The sequence below is a fragment of the Stomoxys calcitrans genome, chromosome 1 (assembly GCF_963082655.1).
Source record: "Stomoxys calcitrans chromosome 1, idStoCalc2.1, whole genome shotgun sequence".
In the NCBI taxonomy this organism is placed as follows: Eukaryota; Metazoa; Arthropoda; class Insecta; order Diptera; family Muscidae; genus Stomoxys; species Stomoxys calcitrans.
The window spans coordinates 184,284,782-184,304,480 of NC_081552.1; the positions used below are offsets into that span (position 1 = coordinate 184,284,782).

The following is a 19,699-nucleotide window of genomic DNA, read 5'->3' on the forward strand; positions in this document are numbered from 1 at the left end:
GTCTGTACGACTTCCCCAAACTCGGGTTTTTTCCAGGCTTCAGTAGCGGGATCACTCTGCCCATTTTCCAGACATCGGGAACTATAAGAGTGTTCAATGACAGGTTAAGGACAGTGGTAAGTTACTCAACTCCAGGTGAATCCAGATTCTTCACCATCAATGTAGACATTCCGTCGGGGCCCAACGCCTTGGATGATTTGGCGCCACGGATGACATTCTTAACTTCGCCCACGGTAAATTGTGATGGCTGTTCATCGGGTCGGAGACCACGAATACGGCGAATGGCTCTCCTCCTTGCCCTGTCTCTCTCGGGATGCACAATAAATTGACGGTTTGAATAACCTGGCGCATCTCTTCGGATCAGTCACGGTTAACTCGCCAAAAGTGACTGAGGTCCTATCGTCCCGTCTACCGGGCTCGAGAGAGGCTTAACATTGGCCCACAATTTGCCTGCACCGGTGCCTAAGTTACATTGCTCCAAGTGTTCCAGCCACAAATTCCGCTTATGTTCGTTGACTACCCTCTTTATTTCCAGATTCAGCTCGCTGATTCTGGGGTTAGCGGGGTCCATAGCACGAATCCCATCACACTCGTCTGCGAGTACCATGGCAGCCGGTTGTACGCACCGGATTGACCCGATGGAATCTTCATCGGCAAGGGCTGCCGCCTCAGTGTACGTGTTCGTCTTTTTTCGTCATGGGAGAGGCACATCCCGGAGTGCCTTCTCCGTATGCTTCTGGTCCGTGCCGGGATTGAAAAGAACCCCGGACCCTGGTTCTGTTCCGTTTGCCGGAACCGCCTTTATCATCGGTCAGTGTCGGTGAGGTGTAACCGGTGCTTGGAGTGGGTACATTTCCGTTCTTGCTCTGGCCTAACCTCGCTACGGGAGTATAGTCATACTGGCTATGTCGCTAGGTGCTGTGCGAACATAGCCAGCAGTGGGTCACAAGCGTCGCAGTCGTCGCCTTCGGCGTCCTCGTCGTCGGACTATGTGACCCCCCCGACCTCTCCCGTACGGCAATTTATGCAACGACAGCACCCTAGCCCTACTATTGCCAGGCCAGTGTCGGGAAATGTATCGTTCTTGCAGTTAAACTGCAATGGATTTGTAGATTTTATGAGTCGGAAGAGCATATCGGTCGCAGCGATCCAGGAGACAAAGCTGACTAACACCTGCAGCTTGCACAGTTGTCACGGCTACAATGTGCTACGTAAGGGGGATTGGCCTTCGTTATACACCATTCCGTGCAGTATAGACCTATCTCGCCTGCGCTTGACGCTAGTGACCCATACATGGAATGTATGGGGGTAGCAGTCAGGTCTGGTACTGCCGAGATAGAGATATACAACGTGTATATACCGCCGGTTGGTAGCTGTGTCCCGATTAATGGCCAGGCCTACAGCCCCGACATAAGTGGGTTGCTATCTGGCCATAGTCGTCTGGTTCTGGGGGATTTTAATGCACATCACTCGTCATGGCATTCTCCCCTAGGTAATAACCAGCGTGGCATAGCTTTGGCAGAGCAGATAGATAGCTCCACGTTTTGCACGGTGAATGAGGATGCCCCCACTAGGATTACGAGGAGGTGCAGCAGCTCGCCAGACATCTCAATCGCATCCCCTGATCTCCTGAGTGACGTATCCTGGCAAGCCGTCATCTCTTTGGAGTCAGACCACCTCCCCATAATCCTCACCATCGACCGACCACCCGACTTCATAAACTCTGAGCGCCGGACGTTCATCAATTACAAGAAGGCCAATTGGACTGGCTTCAGAGAGTATACCAATCGCCGCTTCAATGAACTGCCACCCCCCTCTGATGTGCTTGTGGCCGAGAGGAAATTCCGAGACATCATCAACGCAGCAGCCGCTCGCTTTATACCAGCCGGTCGAATACCGCAAGTGCGACCCAATTTCCCGGCGCAAGCAGTGGTACTCGCAGACGAGCGTGATAGGATTCGTGCTATGGACCCCGCTAACCCCAGAATCAGCGAGCTGAATCTGGAAATAAATAGGGTAGTCAACGAACATAAGCGGAATTTGTGGCTGGAACACTTGGAGCAATGTAACTTAGGCACCGGTGCAGGCAAATTGTGGGCCACTGTTAAATCTCTCTCGAACCCCGGTAGACGGGACGACAGGACCTCAGTCACTTTTGGCGAGTTAACCGTGACTGATCCGAAGAGATGCGCCAGGTTGTTCAACCGTCAATTTATTGTGCATCCCGAGAGAGACAGGACAAGGAGGAGAGTCATTCGCCGTATTCGCGGTCTCCGAGCCGATGAACAGCCATCACAATTTACCGTGGGCGAAGTTACGAATGTCATCCGTGGCGCCAAACCTTCCAAGGCGTTGGGCCCCGACGGAATCTCTACATTGATGCTGAAGAATCTGGACTTACCTGGAGTTGAGTACCTTACCACAGTCCTTAACCTGTCATTGAACACTCTTATAGTTCCCGATGTCTGGAAAATGGGCAGAGTGATCCCGCTACTGAAGCCTGGTAAGGACCCGAGTTTGGGGGAGTCGTACAGACCGATCTCCCTTCTCTCACCAGTGACTAAGACGCTTGAGGCATTACTCCTCCCGAGCCTCGTAGGAGGATTTCCATTCGCCGAGCATCAACACGGATTTCGGAGACTGCACAGCACAACAACAGCTTTGCATGCCATCACCACACACATTTGCCGTGGCTTCAATCAACCCAGGCCATGTGACAGGACGGTCCTCGTGGCACTGGACCTATCGAAGGCATTCGACACGGTCAGCCATGCCAAATTATTTGAGGACATCGCCAACACGTCCCTCCAGCCAGGCCTGAAACGTTGGGTCGCGAATTATCTGTGTGGCCGCCAGTCATTTGTGGAATTTAGGGATAAGAAGTCGAAACACCGTAGAGTGAAACAGGGAGTTCCCCAAGGTGGAGCGATATCTCCGGCTCTGTTTAACCTCTACCTATCCTCCATCCCACCTACTCCAGACGGCATAGAGATCGTATCATATGCGGACGACTGTACGATCATGGCATCAGGCCCCCCACCCATTGATGACATCTGCGATAGGTTGAACGTCTACCTCAACGAACTTGCCTCATATTTCGCTGCAAGAAATCTGAAGATATCCGCCACCATCTTCTGTTCACTACAAATACGCGTGAGGTGAATTCTGAGCTGACTGTGATGGTCGATGGAGAAATGATTCCGACCATCAAGTGTCCCAAAATACTTGGCGTCACATTTGACAGCTCTTACACTTTCTCCCCACATGCCACAGCAATCTGCAATAAAGTCAAAAGTAGAAACAAGGTCCTCAAGTCACTCGCTGGCAGCACTTGGGGTGCAGACAAAGAAACCTTGTTGACCACGTACAAAGCAATTGGCCGGTCTGTGGTAAGTTATGCAGCGCCAGTGTGGTCACGTCAACATTGTGACACGCAGTGGAATAATATTCAGATCTGTCAGAATGCCGCCCTCCGAACTGCGACGGGCTGTCTCCTTAGTTCTCATGTGGACCACCTCCATCAGGAGACAAAGATCCTACCAGTGCGAAGACATAACTACATGCTGTCTAAGCAATACCTTCTGGGCTGTTATCGCAGAAATCATCCAAATCATCATCTTGTGGATAGATACCCACCGCCCAGAAGCCTTAAGGTTGATCTACACGATCTAGAGCGTGAGGTTCAGCGCTACAAGAGAGAACCTCTAGATCAAGCGGCATATCAAGCGGATCTGAACAACATTCATGCAGACACGGTAGCAGACGCGTTAATTGGCTACCGGTTGAATGTAGTCCTTGGAGAACGACCACCACCCATTGCACCCGAAGAAATCGACCTCCCCCGGCAAACCAGAGTGGTTCTGGCTCAATTACGTTCCGGCAGATGCAGCCGCCTCAATTCCCACAGAGCTAGGATTGATGCCGACGTGCAAGATGTATGTCCCGATTGTTACCAGGGACCGCACGATACACGTCACCTGTTTAACTGCCCGGCCAGACCCACTCGACTCAGACCCAGATCCCTGTGGACGCACCCCATCTTAGTCGCGGAGTTCCTGGGTCTTGACACTCAACAGAATCAAGCAGACGAAAGATAGTACACAATAAACTGCTACAACAACAACAACAACAACCACTGCTTGCGTTTGGAAATTGGGTCGCACTTGTGGTATTCGACCGGCTGGTATAAAGCGAGCGGCTGCTGCGTTGATGATGTCTCGGAATTTCCTCTCGGCCACAAGCACATCAGAGGGGGTGGCAGTTCATTGAAGCGGCGATTGGTATACTCAGGCGCTCAGAGGTTATGAAGTCGGGTGGTCGGTCGATGGTGAGAATTATGGGGAGGTGGTCTGACCCCAAAGAAATGACGGCTTGCCAGGATACGTCACTCAGGAGATCAGGGGATGCAATTGAGATGTCTGGCGAGCTGCTGCACCTCCTCGTAATCCTAGTGGGGGCATCCTCATTCACCGTGCAAACGTGCAAATCTGCTCTGCCAAAGCTATGCCACGCTGGTCGTTACCTAGGGGAGAATGTCATGACGTGTGATGTGCATTAAAATCGCCCAGAACCAGATGACTATGGGCAGATAGCAACCCACTTATGTCGGGGTTGTAAGCCTGGCTATTAATCGGGACACAGCTATCAACCGGCGGTATATACACGTTGTATATCTCTATCTCGGCAGTACCAGACCTGACTGCTACCCCCATACATTCCATGTATGGGTCACTAGCGTCAAGCGCAGGCGAGATAGGTCTATACTGCACGGAATGGTGTATAACGAAGGCCAATCTCCCACCTCCATTCCTTGAGCGATCCTTACGTAGCACATTGTAACCGTGACAACTGTGCAAGCTGCAGGTGTTGGTCAGCTTTGTCTCCTGGATCGCTGCGACCGATATGCTCTTCCGACTTATAAAATCTACGATCTCATCAATCTTGCCGCGCAGTCCGTTGCAGTTTAACTGCAAGAACGATACACTTCCCGGCACTGGCCTGGCAATAGTAGGGCTAGGGTGCTGTCGTTGCATAAATTGCCGAACTGGAGAAGTCTGGGGGGTCACATAGTCCGACGACGAGGACGCCGAAGGCGACGACTGCGACGATTGTGACCCACTGCTGGCTATGTTCGCACAGCACCTAGCGACATAGCCAGTATGACTATACTCCCGTAGCGAAGTTAGGCCAGAGCAAGAGCGGAAATGTACCCACCCCAAGCACCGGTTACACCTCACAGACACCGACCGATGATGAAGGCGGTTCTGGCAAACCGAACAGAACCAGGGTCCGGGGTTCTTTTCAATCCCGGCACGGACCAGAAGCGTACGGAGAAGGCACTCCGGGATGTGCCTCTCCCATGACGAAAAAAGACGAACACGTACACTGAGGCGGCAGCCCTTGCCGATGAGGATTCCATCGGGTCAATCCGGTGCGTACAACCGGCTGCCATGGAATTGACCGGCTGGTATTGGTATAAAGCTACGAGTGGCGCATCACTTCTATGAGTGGCTGATGCGTTAAGGATGTCTCGGAATCTCCTCTCATCAATTACAATCCCATGGTAGCCGGTTGTACGTACCGTATTGACCCGATGGTATCCTTCATCGGCAAGTGTTGCCGCCTCGGTGTACAACACTGCTACAACAACAACAGCAACTATCACATGTGAGAGGAGTGGCAGCACACTGAAGCGGCAATTAGCCTACTATCTGGCAAGGTGGTTATGGCCACACATTTGTTGTAGAAGTTTTTTGAGTTCTATCTTTCGTCTGCCTGATTCTGTTGAGTATCCAGATCCAGAAACTCGGCGACTATGATTGAGAGCGTTCAGGGGGATCTGGTTCTGAGATGAGTGGGTCTGGCTTGGCAGTTTAACAGGTGAATAAGTGTGGTCCCTGGTCACAATCGAGAAATACGTGTTCGGCCACACAGTAGGCCACTGATGTCGGGCCTATTAACTCGCACATCATCTGGAAGACAACTGCCAATCGGCGGTATATACACGTGGAATAGCTCTATCGCGGCAGTACCAGATCTGACTGCTATTCCCAAACAATCCATGAAGGGATCACTAGCGCCCTGAATGGTTATTGTTGTTGTTGAATCAGTGTGTTATACACTGAGGCTGCAGCTCTTGAAGGATGAAGGACTTCTGTGGGTTAATTCGGTACGTACAATGGGCTGCCATGCGATTGGCCTTGAATAGTGTATCACGAAGGCCAATACCCCACCTCCATTCCGTATGCGATCCTTACGTAGCACATTGCAACCGTAACAACTGTGCAGGTTGTAGGTTGTTACATTTGTTGTTGTTACCACATTTTCATGTGCAGGTGGCTATCCTTCTCAAGCTTCTGTAGGTGAACAAGCTCGTTCCGGCCCAAAGGACCGATCGCCGCGGGAACAGGGTGGCCATGCTCACAGCTATCCCGTGCCGGGTTGTTACTTTTGTCTCCTGGATCGCTGCAACCATTGTGCTATCCCGACTCATAAAGTCCATAATCTCACCAACCTTGCCTCGCAGCCCATTGTAATTAATTTGCAGGATAGATGCTTTTCACGGCACTGTCTCGGAAATATTAGAGCTGGGTGTTGCTGTTGCATATACTATCACTCGGAATAGGTCGGAGGGGTCACATAGTCCGACGAAGAAGACACTTGTTGTCTACGTTAGCACATTACCTTGCAATATATTCAGAATGACTATACTCCTAAAGTGAGGTAAGGCCAGAGCAAGATCGGAAATGAACCACCTTCATGCAACAGTTACACCTCACTGAAATCGACCGATGATAAAGCCGTTTCTGGCAAACCGAACAGAACCAGGGTCCGGAGTTCTTTTTATACTCGGCACGGACCAGAAACATACGGAAAAGTCACTCTGGATGTGCCTCTCCTATGCCGAAAAGAGGACAAACTCGTACACTGACGCGGCAGCCCCTGGCCGATGAAGAGTTCCATCGGGTAAATCCGGTACAAAGGACCGGTTGACATGAGATTGAGAGATATTGCAGTCCAAAATACCGCGAATAGAGAACAAATTTAATATTAAAATGTCTGTCCCAGAGCTTGTTTTCGAATTTCAACGATTATAATAATGATTCACATTTCTTCGAATTTCAGATTACAGCGCATTTACCACGGCCTTTATGACCAAATCAAATAACCGTAGCAAAAAATCCAAATGGGCCAACAAATTCACTGCCTTAACACTCAGAGATGAAGAAGTGCAAAGAAAGAAATTACAAGAACACATAGATGATATATTAAATAAACACTCGTGTTCAAGATCAATTGAAGAGGTCGAAAGTCAAGCACTCGTTTACCATCCGCAAAGCAGACTGCTTAAATCGTGCCAACAGAAAACAGAGACAAATGTATTACATCTACCGGAGGTCTCAGAAGTTCCCCATGATAAGTTTTTTGTCAATGATCTATTTGAAGTTAGCAATTTATCGGCTGGACATTTACTTAAGAACTGGTCAGCTATACAAGGAAGAGATTTCACACCCAAGAAACAAGGTCCTTATTCTCAAGGACTGGCAGCAAAAATGCGTAAAATTTATAAAGAATTAGAAGAGTATTTTCAGTCCTTGAATAATTCTAGTGGCATGGTTGAATTAAAAGCGCTTGCAGCAAATGATAGAGTAACTGCCATTGTGGAAGACCCAGAAAGTGTTGAGCTAAACGTGGACAAATACTTCAAGTCCATCAGCCTCCCGAAAGAAATTGAGACAGCAGAAGACCCTGAAAGACTTGGAGAAAATTCAAATACGCTTGAAATCATGGCACTCATGCCACCTAATACAATATTAGATTTAATTAATTCCAACAGTACTATTAAATCGAATGGTGCCACAATGGAGCATATAACGCAGAACACCGAAAATTCAACTTCAATTTTGAAAAATTATTGTCCTACTTCTCAAATAATCGCAAATGAGCGTCATGCAGGAAATGATTGCTTAAAATCTTCTAACCAATTGGAGACATATGAGACTATTGTATTGTCGGGTAGCTCTGCGACATCAACAAACAGCAAAGAAGAAAAAAGCGCGCCGTCGTTCGAAAACACTTTAGGAAAAAAAGGAGCAAACTGTGATATAAGTTTAAAGAACTATTCAAGCAACACAGCAAACTGCATTATAGAAAAAAACCCATGCTTTAAAGACGTGTCTGCCACGCCCACACAAGGAGAATCTACCATTAACAACTCTACGCAAAAGAATAGATCTAATTCACCGGATTTATTTGCCGATTCAGATGTTGAAATGGAAGAAAGAAGTGATGTAGAAGAAGGTTTGTTGCAAGTTTTTTAGGTAAAATTTATTTAGAAGTCAGACTTGTAGACTTAAAACTGCTCACATTGCAATGTAAATTAAGCCTCTTTCGTAATAGATTAAAGAAACTTAGTGTTGAGCCAGGCCAAAGACTTTACTTTAATTCAGCCTGGCTGAATATGGTTTTTCTATAGGAAAACTTTAATTCAGCCTGGCTGAATAAGGTTTTTCTATAGGAAAACTTTAATTCAGCCTGGCTGAATAAGGTTTTTCTATAGGAAAACTTTAATTCAGCCTGGCTGAATAAGGTTTTTCTATAGGAAAACTTTAATTCAGCCTGGCTGAATAAGGTTTTTCTATAGGAAAACTTTAATTCAGCCTGGCTGAATAAGGTTTTTCTATAGGAAAACTTTAATTCAGCCTGGCTGAATAAGGTTTTTCTATAGGAAAACTTTAATTCAGCCTGGCTGAATAAGGTTTTTCTATAGGAAAACTTTAATTCAGCCTGGCTGAATAAGGTTTTTCTATAGGAAAACTTTAATTCAGCCTGGCTGAATAAGGTTTTTCTATAGGAAAACTTTAATTCAGCCTGGCTGAATAAGGTTTTTCTATAGGAAAACTTTAATTCAGCCTGGCTGAATAAGGTTTTTCTATAGGAAAACTTTAATTCAGCCTGGCTGAATAAGGTTTTTCTATAGGAAAACTTTAATTCAGCCTGGCTGAATAAGGTTTTTCTATAGGAAAACTTTAATTCAGCCTGGCTGAATAAGGTTTTTCTATAGGAAAACTTTAATTCAGCCTGGCTGAATAAGGTTTTTCTATAGGAAAACTTTAATTCAGCCTGGCTGAATAAGGTTTTTCTATAGGAAAACTTTAATTCAGCCTGGCTGAATAAGGTTTTTCTATAGGAAAACTTTAATTCAGCCTGGCTGAATAAGGTTTTTCTATAGGAAAACTTTAATTCAGCCTGGCTGAATAAGGTTTTTCTATAGGAAAACTTTAATTCAGCCTGGCTGAATAAGGTTTTTCTATAGGAAAACTTTAATTCAGCCTGGCTGAATAAGGTTTTTCTATAGGAAAACTTTAATTCAGCCTGGCTGAATAAGGTTTTTCTATAGGAAAACTTTAATTCAGCCTGGCTGAATAAGGTTTTTCTATAGGAAAACTTTAATTCAGCCTGGCTGAATAAGGTTTTTCTATAGGAAAACTTTAATTCAGCCTGGCTGAATAAGGTTTTTCTATAGGAAAACTTTAATTCAGCCTGGCTGAATAAGGTTTTTCTATAGGAAAACTTTAATTCAGCCTGGCTGAATAAGGTTTTTCTATAGGAAAACTTTAATTCAGCCTGGCTGAATAAGGTTTTTCTATAGGAAAACTTTAATTCAGCCTGGTTGAATAAGGTTTTTCTATAGGAAAACTTTAATTCAGCCTGGCTGAATAAGGTTTTTCTATAGGAAAACTTTAATTCAGCCTGGCTGAATAAGGTTTTTCTATAGGAAAACTTTAATTCAGCCTGGCTGAATAAGGTTTTTCTATAGGAAAACTTTAATTCAGCCTGGCTGAATAAGGTTTTTCTATAGGAAAACTTTAATTCAGCCTGGCTGAATAAGGTTTTTCTATAGGAAAACTTTAATTCAGCCTGGCTGAATAAGGTTTTTCTATAGGAAAACTTTAATTCAGCCTGGCTGAATAAGGTTTTTCTATAGGAAAACTTTAATTCAGCCTGGCTGAATAAGGTTTTTCTATAGGAAAACTTTAATTCAGCCTGGCTGAATAAGGTTCTTCTATAGGAAAACTTTAATTCGCCTGGCTGAATAAGGTTTTTCTATAGGAAAACTTTAATTCAGCCTGGCTGAATAAGGTTTTTCTATAGGAAAACTTTAATTCAGCCTGGCTGAATAAGGTTTTTCTATAGGAAAACTTTAATTCAGCCTGGCTGAATAAGGTTTTTCTATAGGAAAACTTTAATTCAGCCTGGCTGAATAAGGTTTTTCTATAGGAAAACTTTAATTCAGCCTGGCTGAATAAGGTTTTTCTATAGGAAAACTTTAATTCAGCCTGGCTGAATAAGGTTTTTCTATAGGAAAACTTTAATTCAGCCTGGCTGAATAAGGTTTTTCTATAGGAAAAGTTTAATTCAGCCTGGCTGAATAAGGTTTTTCTATCGGAAACTTTAATTCAGCCTGGCTGAATAAGGTTTTTCTATAGGAAAACTTTAATTCAGCCTGGCTGAATAAGGTTTTTCTATAGGAAAACTTTAATTCAGCCTGGCTGAATAAGGTTTTTCTATAGGAAAACTTTAATTCAGCCTGGCTGAATAAGGTTTTTCTATAGGAAAACTTTAATTCAGCCTGGCTGAATAAGGTTTTTCTATAGGAAAACTTTAATTCAGCCTGGCTGAACAAGGTTTTTCTATAGGAAAACTTTAATTCAGCCTGGCTGAATAAGGTTTTTCTATAGGAAAACTTTAATTCAGCCTGGCTGAATAAGGTTTTTCTATAGGAAAACTTTAATTCAGCCTGGCTGAATAAGGTTTTTCTATAGGAAAACTTTAATTCAGCCTGGCTGAATAAGGTTTTTCTATAGGAAAACTTTAATTCAGCCTGGCTGAATAAGGTTTTTCTATAGGAAAACTTTAATTCAGCCTGGCTGAATAAGGTTTTTCTATAGGAAAACTTTAATTCAGCCTGGCTGAATAAGGTTTTTCTATAGGAAAACTTTAATTCAGCCTGGCTGAATAAGGTTTTTCTATAGGAAAACTTTAATTCAGCCTGGCTGAATAAGGTTTTTCTATAGGAAAACTTTAATTCAGCCTGGCTGAATAAGGTTTTTCTATAGGAAAACTTTAATTCAGCCTGGCTGAATAATGTTTTTCTATAGGAAAACTTTAATTCAGCCTGGCTGAATAAGGTTTTTCTATAGGAAAACTTTAATTCAGCCTGGCTGAATAAGGTTTTTCTATAGGAAAACTTTAATTCAGCCTGGCTGAATAAGGTTTTTCTATAGGAAAACTTTAATTCAGCCTGGCTGAATAAGGTTTTTCTATAGGAAAACTTTAATTCAGCCTGGCTGAATAAGGTTTTTCTATAGGAAAACTTTAATTCAGCCTGGCTGAATAAGGTTTTTCTATAGGAAAACTTTAATTCAGCCTGGCTGAATAAGGTTTTTCTATAGGAAAACTTTAATTCAGCCTGGCTGAATAAGGTTTTTCTATAGGAAAACTTTAATTCAGCCTGGCTGAATAAGGTTTTTCTATAGGAAAACTTTAATTCAGCCTGGCTGAATAAGGTTTTTCTATAGGAAAACTTTAATTCAGCCTGGCTGAATAAGGTTTTTCTATAGGAAAACTTTAATTCAGCCTGGCTGAATAAGGTTTTTCTATAGGAAAACTTTAATTCAGCCTGGCTGAATAAGGTTTTTCTATAGGAAAACTTTAATTCAGCCTGGCTGAATAAGGTTTTTCTATAGGAAAACTTTAATTCAGCCTGGCTGAATAAGGTTTTTCTATAGGAAAACTTTAATTCAGCCTGGCTGAATAAGGTTTTTCTATAGGAAAACTTTAATTCAGCCTGGCTGAATAAGGTTTTTCTATAGGAAAACTTTAATTCAGCCTGGCTGAATAAGGTTTTTCTATAGGAAAACTTTAATTCAGCCTGGCTGAATAAGGTTTTTCTATAGGAAAACTTTAATTCAGCCTGGCTGAATAAGGTTTTTCTATAGGAAAACTTTAATTCAGCCTGGCTGAATAATGTTTTTCTATAGGAAAACTTTAATTCAGCCTGGCTGAATAAGGTTTTTCTATAGGAAAACTTTAATTCAGCCTGGCTGAATAAGGTTTTTCTATAGGAAAACTTTAATTCAGCCTGGCTGAATAAGGTTTTTCTATAGGAAAACTTTAATTCAGCCTGGCTGAATAAGGTTTTTCTATAGGAAAACTTTAATTCAGCCTGGCTGAATAAGGTTTTTCTATAGGAAAACTTTAATTCAGCCTGGCTGAATAAGGTTTTTCTATAGGAAAACTTTAATTCAGCCTGGCTGAATAAGGTTTTTCTATAGGAAAACTTTAATTCAGCCTGGCTGAATAAGGTTTTTCTATAGGAAAACTTTAATTCAGCCTAACTGAATAAGGTTTTTCTATAGGAAAACTTTAATTCAGCCTGGCTGAATAAGGTTTTTCTATAGGAAAACTTTAATTCAGCCTGGCTGAATAAGGTTTTTCTATAGGAAAACTTTAATTCAGCCTGGCTGAATAAGGTTTTTCTATAGGAAAACTTTAATTCAGCCTGGCTGAATAAGGTTTTTCTATAGGAAAACTTTAATTCAGCCTGGCTGAATAAGGTTTTTCTATAGGAAAACTTTAATTCAGCCTGGCTGAATAAGGTTTTTCTATAGGAAAACTTTAATTCAGCCTGGTTGAATAAGGTTTTTCTATAGGAAAACTTTAATTCAGCCTGGCTGAATAAGGTTTTTCGTTGGGAAAACTTTAATAAAGCCTGGCTGAATAAGGTTTTTCGTTGGGAAAACTTTAATTCAGCCTGGCTGAATAAGGATTTTCGTTGGGAAAACTTTAATTCAGCCTGGCTGAATAAGGTTTTTCGTTGGGAAAACTTTAATTCGGCCTGGCTGAATAAGGTTTTTCGTTGGGAAAACTTTAATTCAGCCTGGCTGAATAAGGTTTTTCGTTGGGAAAACTTTAATTCAGCCTGGCTGAATAAGGTTTTTCGTTGGGAAAACTTTAATTCAGCCTGGCTGAATAAGGTTTTTCGTTGGGAAAACTTTAATTCAGCCTGGCTGAATAAGGTTTTTCGTTGGGAAAACTTTAATTCAGCCTGGCTGAATAAGGTTTTTCTATAGGAAAACTTTAATTCAGCCTGGCTGAATAAGGTTTTTCTATAGGAAAACTTTAATTCAGCCTGGCTGAATAAGGTTTTTCTATAGGAAAACTTTAATTCAGCCTGGCTGAATAAGGTTTTTCTATAGGAAAACTTAAATTCAGCCTGGCTGAATAAGATTTTTCTATAGGAAAACTTTAATTCAGCCTGGCTGAATAAGGTTTTTCGTTGGGAAAACTTTAATTCAGCCTGGCTGAATAAGGTTTTTCGTTGGGAAAACTTTAATTCAGCCTGGCTGAATAAGGTTTTTCGTTGGGAAAACTTTAATTCAGCCTGGCTGAATAAGGTTTTTCGTTGGGAAAACTTTAATTCAGCCTGGCTGAATAAGGATTTTCGTTGGGAAAACTTTAATTCAGCCTGGCTGAATAAGGTTTTTCGTTGGGAAAACTTTAATTCAGCCTGGCTGAATAAGGTTTTTCGTTGGGAAAACTTTAATTCAGCCTGGCTGAATAAGGTTTTTCGTTGGGAAAACTTTTATTCAGCCTGGCTGAATAAGGTTTTTCGTTGGGAAAACTTTTATTCAGCCTGGCTGAATAAGGTTTTTCTATAGGAAAACTTTAATTCAGCCTGGCTGAATAAGGTTTTTCTATAGGAAAACTTTAATTCAGCCTGGCTGAATAAGGTTTTTCTATAGGAAAACTTTAATTCAGCCTGGCTGAATAAGGTTTTTCTATAGGAAAACTTTAATTCAGCCTGGCTGAATAAGGTTTTTCTATAGGAAAACTTTAATTCAGCCTGGCTGAATAAGGTTTTTCTATAGGAAAACTTTAATTCAGCCTGGCTGAATAAGGTTTTTCTATAGGAAAACTTTAATTCAGCCTGGCTGAATAAGGTTTTTCTATAGGAAAACTTTAATTCAGCCTGGCTGAATAAGGTTTTTCTATAGGAAAACTTTAATTCAGCCTGGCTGAATAAGGTTTTTCTATAGGAAAACTTTAATTCAGCCTGGCTGAATAAGGTTTTTCTATAGGAAAACTTTAATTCAGCCTGGCTGAATAAGGTTTTTCTATAGGAAAACTTTAATTCAGCCTGGCTGAATAAGGTTTTTCTATAGGAAAACTTAAATTCAGCCTGGCTGAATAAGGTTTTTCTATAGGAAAACTTTAATTCAGCCTGGCTGAATAAGGTTTTCCTATAGGAAAACTTTAATTCAGCCTGGCTGAATAAGGTTTTTCTATAGGAAAACTTTAATTCAGCCTGGCTGAATAAGGTTTTTCTATAGGAAAACTTTAATTCAGCCTGGCTGAATAAGGTTTTTCTATAGGAAAACTTTAATTCAGCCTGGCTGAATAAGGTTTTTCTATAGGAAAACTTTAATTCAGCCTAGCTGAATAAGGTTTTTCTATAGGAAAACTTCAATTCAGCCTGGCTGAATAAGGTTTTTCTATAGGAAAACTTTAATTCAGCCTGGCTGAATAAGGTTTTTCTATAGGAAAACTTTAATTCAGCCTGGCTGAATAAGGTTTTTCTATAGGAAAACTTTAATTCAGCCTGGCTGAATAAGGTTTTTCTATAGGAAAACTTTAATTCAGCCTGGCTGAATAAGGTTTTTCTATAGGAAAACTTTAATTCAGCCTGGCTGAATAAGGTTTTTCTATAGGAAAACTTTAATTCAGCCTGGCTGAATAAGGTTTTTCTAAAGGAAAACTTTAATTCAGCCTGGCTGAATAAGGTTTTTCTATAGGAAAACTTTAATTCAGCCTGGCTGAATATGGTTTTTCTGTAGGAAAACTTTAATTCAGCCTGGCTGAATAAGGTTTTTCTATAGGAAAACTTTAATTCAGCCTGGCTGAATAAGGTTTTTCTATAGGAAAACTTTAATTCAGCCTGGCTGAATAAGGTTTTTCTATAGGAAAACTTTAATTCAGCCTGGCTGAATAAGGTTTTTCTATAGGAAAACTTTAATTCAGCCTGGCTGAATAAGGTTTTTCTGTAGGAAAACTTTAATTCAACCTGGCTGAATAAGGTTTTTCTATAGGAAAACTTTAATTCAGCCTGGCTGAATAAGGTTTTTCTATAGGAAAACTTTAATTCAGCCTGGCTGAATAAGGTTTTTCGTTGGGAAAACTTTAATTCAGCCTGGCTGAATAAGGTTTTTCGTTGGGAAAACTTTAATTCAGCCTGGCTGAATAAGGTTTTTCGTTGGGAAAACTTTAATTCAGCCTGGCTGAATAAGGTTTTTCTATAGGAAAACATTAATTCAGCCTGGCTGAATAAGGTTTTTCTATAGGAAAACTTTAATTCAGCCTGGCTGAATTCAGCCTGGCTGAATAAGGTTTTTCTGTAGGAAAACTTTAATTCAACCTGGCTGAATAAGGTTTTCTATAGGAAAACTTTAATTCAGCCTGGCTGAATAAGGTTTTTCGTTGGGAAAACTTTAATTCAGCCTGGCTGAATAAGGTTTTTCGTTGGGAAAACTTTAATTCAGCCTGGCTGAATAAGGTTTTTCGTTGGGAAAACTTTAATTCAGCCTGGCTGAATAAGGTTTTTCGTTGGGAAAACTTTAATTCAGCCAAACAGAATAAGGATTAGTTTAGAGAAAATTGCAAAGTTTAATGAGTTATATCAACAAAATTTTCATTGTTACAAGTGTTTTCAGGTTCAAATCATTCCAACAAAATCCATATAGAGGAAGGAAACAGAGTGAAAAGTGTGGCTGGAATAACTACTTACGAATTGTATTCTAGCGACGAGGGTAAGCATTGCCAAAGCAAAATTTTTCTTTACTATATCGTTATAATTAATGCATAGTTTGTTTAGTAAAGAATGCGTTACCCTTGAAACTATCTGACCAATTGGGTCCTCAAGGTAAAACATCTAATAATTGATCAATATGTGTGTTAAATAATAATTTTCACTAAATACTTTTGTAGAAAACGAAACAAAACCCAACTCAGAACAAGATGAAGAAGAAGAAAACACTTTTCGGTCCCACTCATTAAATCATAGTAAAGCCATAGTTGAGGTGGATCTATTCGCAGATTCGCCTCTAAGTGAAGAAGAAAAAGAAGGTTTTAGCATAATATCTGACATCAATAGTAATTCACAAGCATCGAAATATTTGGAAAACAATTTAGAGGCCACGTTTAAATTCTCCCTGGATTCGTATACAAATGGTGATACGAATGAACAGAAAAGAAACTTCTATACATTTAGTTTAAGTATAGAACCTGAGCAAAGGGATGAAAATGTTGCGAAAAACAACCATTCCCCATTTCAAATCTCCGATGATCAACAAACCACACCAAATGGAAGGACTAACAATAAGGACCACTTTCCGTTGGAATTTAAAGACCACGAGGACTGTGGGAGTTATGATGATGTTCTTTTTGGTGATGCTATACAAAGTCATAAAGAAAAGAGAACTTTGGTGCAAAGCTACACAGCTGTGGGCAATAAAAAGAAGAAAAAGGAAGGAAATCACACATCAATCGACGACAAAAATGAATGTAAAGATTTTACCTTAAGCATGCAAACTCTAAGACGTTGCAATACAAAAAATTTGGTCTCTATGAGTCAAAATAAGCCATTTTCTTTATCCCTATTGGAAAGCAATGACAGTGAGGAGGAGGAGGAGGAGGATGTGTTAAGGGAAATTGAGGTAAACCAAACTAATTCATCTTTTCTTAACTTTCAAGGATCAAATCAATTACAAACATGTTTTCATCGTGAGACTGCCACAATCAAAGAGCCACAAGCTGATGCTGGCAAACCAGCTTTACGGGGAAATGATACTATATTCCAAGAATTATACAATAAATATTTAGGAGGAAAATCATCGGAACAGAATCGCAGTGGCTTAAAATCCAATGAGAAAACTTTTAGGAAGAGCTATTCACAAAGACTACCCTCTCCGCAGGAGTTGTGTAATGAGACTAGCTTTAGCATGGATTTGGCAGCTTTAGACTTCAGAAAATCTGTGTCATTCCATAATAAGCCTGCCGAAGAGAAAAGCATTAACCACACAAAGGCAGGACATTGCAAGTCTCAGTCGTTTACCAATATAAGCATAGATTTAACACAAGTGGCTGATGACGATGATGGCGAAGCAGTAGCAGCAACTTCAAGACTTCCTATAACTACTCCTACGCCGGGAATAGATAATGAGATTTGCTTTAATATGGACTTGCCAGCTATAGATAATAGAAAATCTTTATCATTCCAAAATAAGTCTGCCGACGAGAAAAGCCTCTTCCCCACAAAAGCTCGTCTTTCCAAGTCCCATTCGTTTAGCATGCAAAACCTTAGTATCGATTTAACACAAGTTGCAGACGATGATGATTGCGATGCCGAAGCACCTGCAACAGGAGCAATGGTCGTCGAAGATGATAATTGTTTAGTTTTATCAGATGATGAAATAAATTACTCCATATGGAAGGCTGATAAAACGGAAAATTTCAAAAATTTCGAAGAAGATGAATCTGAATCTGAAAACATCATGAGCTTGGAAAATCCTAATACAAATTTCATAAATAAAGAGTCAACTAATCTGAAAAGCAAATGCAATAACTTGGCTGGCTTTTCACCTTGTTCCTACAGTGATTTTGAAGTAAAATCTCCCAAGCTTATAAGCCAACAACTTGAGCGAAGCCATTTTGGTATATTGGAGGAGTTTTCGGAGCCCTACAGTGATTATGAGCTAAAATCTCCCAAAATTAATAGTCAAAAGCTAGAGCGAAGCCATTTTGGCATAATGGATGAGCAATCGCAGCCCATAGATTTTATTCCAAGCCTTTATGCAACAACCACCAACATTCTCGAGGAGGCTTCATTTCTTCAGTCACCTTCGGAGCTCATGGCTCCTATGATGAAGCGTTACAGCAATGCCAACAAATCCACAAACAAATTTAAAGATCTTTTGTCTGACATTAAGGATGTTGATGCAGAAAACCACACCAATTTAGATGATTATGATGAATTTGATCGCATGTTATATCAAAATCAGCTAAACAAAGCTACAACTTCTCTTACTGCTGGTCTACCCCAAGGGTTTGATCGACTAATGACAGCCGAAATAAGTTTAAACGAATCTCAAGAAACCTCAAAACCCACTAGTCAAGGTTCATCTGTAGAAATCATAGAAGAAAATATTTCATCTTCCTACAAACCTTCTGCATTCGACTCAAGTGATTCCCAATTACAGGAGGTAAATATTAACAACAAAATCTATACCATATGTAATGCCACAGTGCCCAAACCGAATTATGCCCTTTATACAGAGGCAGAGTTATTAAAAGAATTATATAATTATGGCATAAAGCCACTCAAACGTAAACAGGCTGTTAAAATGCTCGAGTATATATATATTCAAACACATCCTATTATAGTCGATGATGATGAAATGCCTAAAAAACCTACCAATAGCAATGAACCATTTGCGGTGCCTTCCTCCTCGAAGTGTGGTGTTAAAATAAAAAATACCATATCCGCAAGCTCTTGTTTGGCTTTATCCACATTGGATGTTAATAAGGAGTGCGGTGGCAGCAAGTTAAATCTCAGAGATGGTTGTGGCTCTGACATGCTGCGGCATTCATGCGATCTTAAGGCTGAACTTTGCAATGAGCAATATATACTGCAGACGAATGTGACAAAGAAGGTAAGTTATTCTAACTTTTGAATAGAGTTTTTAATGTTGAGTACTGCAAAAAACTAACGCATAGGTGATACAAAACTCACTTCAAGACTTCTATGGAGGTGTAGTTTATGGTTAATTGGGTGCGTTTGGGACAACAAGCTATATACGGCATCCGAAATGTTGGGGTATGTGAGTTATTTGCGGATGCGAACGAATTTTAAGTTGGAAATTTGGTTGATCCCTCCGATGGCATCCCAATAAAAATTGAAAATAGAATGTCAAGACGATCAAGAATATACACATGTATATACTTTTTTCGGTCTGAGATCAATATTTTGTTAAGCTCCTAGCAGAATGATTTTTTCTTAAATTTTTTTTCCCTTATATCTCTTACTACACATTCATTCATTTTACACACTCATTCCTCTGGCATAAGGAATTAATTCAGTAAATACGCTGTGAGCACCACAATCTAATCAGTGTGGGGTTCAATGCTGTCAAGAGAAGCTTAGCTGCGAGCTACTGGGCGTGTCCACAGGTTGCGGATAGTGGAATGTTCCATACGGAGTAATACGCGGACAATCAGCGGTATCGAATAGAGAGTCTCAGTGAGAGACTGAGTGCCTGTGAAGCTCGATATGACAGGGCAAGTTATTGGCGCCTTTAAATAACCAATGGCCATCATGTTTCGCGGCGATCGGTCCTTTGGACCGGAACGAGCTTTCTCACCTACAGGAGCTTGACGAAGATCTCTACCTTCACATGAAAATGTGGTTAAAACAAAAACAACAATAAATACGCCTTGCTATGACATCTACAATTGTTAGTCAATAAACAAATTTCTTGCTAGGCGAAGAAAGTTTCTTGTTGTCATACAATTAATTTTGTTGTTGTTGTTGTAGCAGTGTGTTAAACACTGAGGAGGCAGCCCTTGCCGATGAAGAAATCCA

At 41.1% G+C, this 19,699-nt stretch overlaps 1 protein-coding gene across 5 annotated transcripts in view; it reads left to right on the forward strand.

Moving 5' to 3' along the window:
* Positions 1-19,699, forward strand: part of LOC106094511 (structure-specific endonuclease subunit SLX4) — a 32,976-nt gene that overhangs the window by 4,018 nt on the left and 9,259 nt on the right. The window contains exons 3-7 of one of the 5 annotated variants that reach the window (XM_059360145.1): positions 7,126-8,301; positions 15,765-15,869; positions 15,926-15,982; positions 16,048-18,320; positions 18,502-18,682. In XM_059360145.1, coding sequence (XP_059216128.1) covers positions 7,126-8,301; positions 15,765-15,869; positions 15,926-15,982; positions 16,048-18,320; positions 18,502-18,588 — 3,698 coding nt within the window. In that variant the 3' untranslated portion in view covers positions 18,589-18,682. Of the gene's footprint in view, positions 1-7,125; positions 8,302-15,764; positions 15,870-15,925; positions 15,983-16,047; positions 18,771-19,699 lie in introns of those variants that run through there. The other 4 variants (XM_059360184.1, XM_059360039.1, XM_059360093.1 and 1 more) reach the window with 4 other exon arrangements.